A 4,717-nucleotide genomic window follows, 5' to 3' on the forward strand; every position below is an offset into this window, starting at 1 on the left:
GGGGCATCCCGGGTGTTCCCGCTCGGCGCCGGGGTCCCCCAGGGAAGCCGTCGCGGTGTCCCCGCTCCCCCTGGGCCGCGTGCGCCGTCACCCCCGCCCGCGGACGCGCCCACGCGGTAGGTGCCGCTTAACCGCGCGCCCCGGGCGGGCTCGTGCTCTGGCGGAGCGTACCTGCCAGTGAGCGCGCCATCAGGCACAGGGAAGCCGAGGGCATCTGCTAACCTCCGGTAACTTACGCGAGTGTACACAAATACGTAAGAGTGGAGACGTGTGCGCCTACAGGAGGTAAAAACAAAACCATCACCGGGAAGAAGAATGCCCAGGTTGCGAGTCCGTGCGGTTGCGTGTCAAGAGCACCCCCGTTCGACGAATAGCTCCTGCCAATGCTTAGTGATTGTTCGATGATTATTAATTGACGAGACACCTTTCACCTGAAAATGGCTTGTCTCCGTTGTCTTTCTTCGCAGAGAACTGCGAATTAAAGTTTCTTTGTTAGGGAGAACAAAGAAGAACCCACATTATTTTAAGGAGGCTTTAGCATTTGACTTGGCAAACCGTTTTGCTAAAAGATCAACCTTCGCTCTTTGATTCGCCCCCTCCCTGTCACAGCCTCAGTGCTGGCTTGTCTTTGAAACAAGGCTAATGCTCCCCGTTGGCTTGGGGGCCCCTCTCTTTCAGAGTTTTAGCAGTTTAGAAGTAAGAGGAGATTTAGAAGCCGCTGAGCACATTCTACCTCTTACTTTCACGCAGGAGGTAAAAGAGGCCTGCAGAAGTCAAGGTCACCTTGCAAGTTTGTGCCAAAGCATGGGACCAACACCAGGTCCCCACCCTCGTGCTCTGCTTGTTTGTTGGAGTAGTGGTCAACTGTTGCCATGGTCTCCCTTCCCTTGGCCCCCCCACCCTATGCTCATCCTTCCTCTTGGGAGCCCACTAAAAACTCCCTTCTTGGAAGTTTGTCAAGAAGGCAATGTCTTCTTCCTTTTCATCTTAAAAATTATTTTCTTTTGCTGTCAGATTCATTCTGACATAGATCAGGGGTGGAAAAGTGTGTGGTATAGAATAGAGTCATTAGTAAATCCATCTCGTTTTTTGTTTCATTTGACAGCAACACATTAAATTAATCCCTGTCCAAAAGAATCACATTAAGGGAGCTGTCAATGCTAATCCCCAGCTCATTGTTGCTACCTAGCTCAGGGTTGACTTTAATAGGTCGCGCTGACATTTGTTTCTTCAGAGACACATCGGTGACTTCATCCAGACCCAAATCTGTTCTCATCAAAAAGTGGAGGCACTGGCAATTTATACAGACCCCGAATTTTTTTGGGTTCCTAGCTTGGGGTTTGGGCGCTTGTTGGAAACAGCGATTCATACTTACACATTTAACTGAGTAACGATGCTTATAACAATAAAAAGAAAATAGAATTTTTCAGAAAAACAAAAAACTGATTTACAAAAAATTTAAAGCTAGAATGATAACTTTTGTTCTTATACTACAAATGTAGCATCCTCTTATTAGCTGCTATCGTTATCTATAGATCTGATTGCACAAATACTGGATTTAAGATGAGAAAAAAAATGAGAAATAAAATGAGAGAAGAATAGATTATGTGGACTAATGAAAAGGGGGAAAGAAGCAAGGATGAGAAAATCTGGACAAACATAAAAGATCTATAGAAAAAATGGAAAAAGGGGGGAATTTACTAGCAAGGAAAAATAAGATTTAATCAGTAATTTAGATAGAATTTGGGCAGTGTAGAAAGTAGGAAAAATACATTATAATACGATAAAATGTTCCTTTAACCAATCTTTAGAAATTATGGTTATAGAATGTTTTCTTCAAATGTAATGTCTCCCTCTCTATCCTGTTTTCCACACCTTCCCCCAACCCCTGCATACTGATATGGATTATCCAGCTTTGTGCTTATGACATTTATGGATTCCAGATCTGACAATCATATATTAGTCTTTGTCTGGGTAGCTAAGAAGAAGCAGAGGACTAATCCAATCTTAAATCATTTAACCTGTTCTTAAAATATGCCTCTCACCTGGTTATTATTATTGAATGCTAAAACTCCAGATACACCAATGCTTTGTACTCAGCACAATGTTTTGTACATAGTAGGCATTCAATGAATAATTTTACATCAATAATGAATGTTTGTGTAACACATTATTATTGTAGATATTTGGCAAATTTTTTTTTTTTTTACAGGCCCCACTCAGAAAAGAATGCACCAAACACATTCGCATTTATTTTTTTTTAAGCAAATGACAAAGACCCAGTTTACCAGCTTTACTTTTTTTTAAACCTAAGCTTAACATTACATATTTAAACAATTGTCAAATCTTACTAAGTTGCCAGCGTTCATGCACAACTAGAAAAACATCCTCAATTTATATTAAACGAGAAATGTATTACCATTAATGCATTAATATCTCTCACTACTAAATACTGAAAAAATTTGAAATTATTTTTGTGGAAGATTCATCCTGGCAATGTTAATTTCACAGCAGGCTGACTCTACTTGGCTCACATTTCAAACACAATGGAAAAGCAGGTCCGTGCTGGTGTTAGTGTACGAAAGAGTCACGGCCACCTTGGATTATGTTTAATAAAAAAGCAAAGTGCATACAGAGAATTACAACAATTTTTAAAGACAAAAAAAACCAAAACCAAAAACAAAACAAAACAATAAAAACCCCAAACAATGGTCCTATTATGTGGTCCCAACAATAAACTCAAAAGTCTATGACAAATAGGGCTCCGATGAGCTGTGTATAAATACTTTAGATTAGGTACAGTTATACTGAAAGTTGAGTTCGTTTGAAATCTTCAAAAAAAAGCGTTCCTGTCAGTCCTCAATGGTGCCCGTTACAGCTAACATTTCTGCTACACGCGTGCGTTGTTACTTGTTATCCAAGCGTAGCAGCTGCTCCTTACCATTTATCGTTAAGGACTTTAACTGGCCGTTCTCTTCAACTTCTACTCTTTCTTCACCTTTCTCTACAATTCTCTTTGTAGTGATTTTTCTGCCATTAACCATTTTAGTAGAAGTGGATATAGATTTGAACTTGCCCATCCCACTACCACCAAATGTCGTGGAAGAGAACGAAGTGAGGCCCCCGTGACCTGGCGATGCGAAGGAAGTAAATCCTGTATCAAAAGAAGAAAACCCTCCTCCAAAAGACGGAAATCCACCGAAGGCGGAGAAGAACGACCCCGTGCCTCGGTTCCTGCCCCCACGGGGGCCTCTTCGGCTCCCAAAGAAGTCCTCAAATGGGTCTTCAAAGAAGTCAAAGGAAAACGGGTCCCTTCCACCAAAAAATTCCCTGAAGACATCATCTGGGTTACGGAATGTGAAGCCAAACTCAAATGGAGTGTCAAAATGAAGTCCACCTCCACCTCCACCATTTAGTCCTCCTTTGCCGTATCTGTCATAGATGTCCCGTTTTTTTGCATCTGATAACACCTCATACGCCTCAGCTATTTGGCAAAATATTTTTGTTTTGTTTTTATTGACGTTTGATTTGCCAACATACAGTATAACACCCAGTGCTCATCCCATCAAGTGCCCTCTTCAGTGCCCATCACCCAGTTATCCCAATCCCCCGCCCACCTCCCCTTCTGCAACCCTTTGTTCTTTTCCCAGATGGCAAAGTTTTGAAGATGAAGTGGGAGCTAAAAATTAAGAAGATGGGCATCCATTATTTAACAAACTTATATTGAGTAAATACTGCACATTTGCTATATCCACATACCAAAAAAAAAGCATATATATATTTTATTTTTACTAACTGAATCATACTTTATTCATATTGGAAAGTGATACTGTAAATCTTTTGTCAAGTGAAAACTCACCTCTGCTTCAGTTTTTTCCCCTTAAGATCTGTATTTTTTTTTAAAATTTTTATTTATTTATGATAGTCACACACACAGAGAGAGGCAGAGACATAGGCAGAGGGAGAAGCAAGCTCCATGCACCGGGAGCCCGACGTGGGACTCGATCCGGGTCTCCAGGATCGCGCCCTGGGCCAAAGGCAGGCGCCAAACCGCTGCGCCACCCAGGGATCCCCAAGATCTGTATTTTCAAGTAAACATGGCACACTTATACCTCTTACTTTCACGATTTCAGTTATTTTTATTTTATTTTACTTTTATTATGGTTTTCATCTCCTTTTGCTCCCTCTGTCTCCTCAGAATCACCTCTGAACATAACCATTTAAAAAGTTACTCTTACATAATATCTGTAAAACACAGAACTACCTATCAAAGGCAATTTCATATATTTGAGTGATTGAACAACTGAGGTTCATTCTCACAAAAACGGGGTAGGGTTTTTGTGGTCTACATAATAAGACTACCAAGGATCAGTAATAAAAGAACTATGCATGCATTCAACAATCTCTAGACAAATGCCAGGAGCATGAGGAATAAAAACTTAGGTTCATATTGCACCAGTGGACTAAGACCTAGTTGACATTTTAGAAATTGGTGGGCTACAGCAGACATGAATAGAATGCTTAAACTCCAGATACTCCAATGCTTTGTACTCAGCACAATGTCTTGTACGTAGTAGGCATTCAATGAATAATTTTTACATCAATAATGGGTGTTTGTGTAACACATGTGTGCAGGAGGTAATGTAGGACAGATTTGAATACAGATAGGAAACAGAAAAGAGAAGGCCAGTGGGGTGGTAGAGTTGGACATTGTTAG

At 41.0% G+C, this 4,717-nt stretch overlaps 1 protein-coding gene across 1 annotated transcript; it reads right to left on the reverse strand.

The window, feature by feature from the left end:
• Positions 1–2,230: 2,230 nt before the first annotated feature.
• LOC100684448 (dnaJ homolog subfamily B member 6) lies at positions 2,231–3,488 on the reverse strand (the record flags this gene model as incomplete). Its single annotated transcript, XM_038555050.1, has 1 exon — positions 2,231–3,488. A coding segment is annotated over one exon (582 nt), but the record flags the coding sequence as incomplete, so codon positions are not given.
• Positions 3,489–4,717: the final 1,229 nt, after the last annotated feature.

Source organism: Canis lupus, chromosome 12, assembly GCF_011100685.1.
Source record: "Canis lupus familiaris isolate Mischka breed German Shepherd chromosome 12, alternate assembly UU_Cfam_GSD_1.0, whole genome shotgun sequence".
Taxonomy (NCBI): Eukaryota; Metazoa; Chordata; class Mammalia; order Carnivora; family Canidae; genus Canis; species Canis lupus.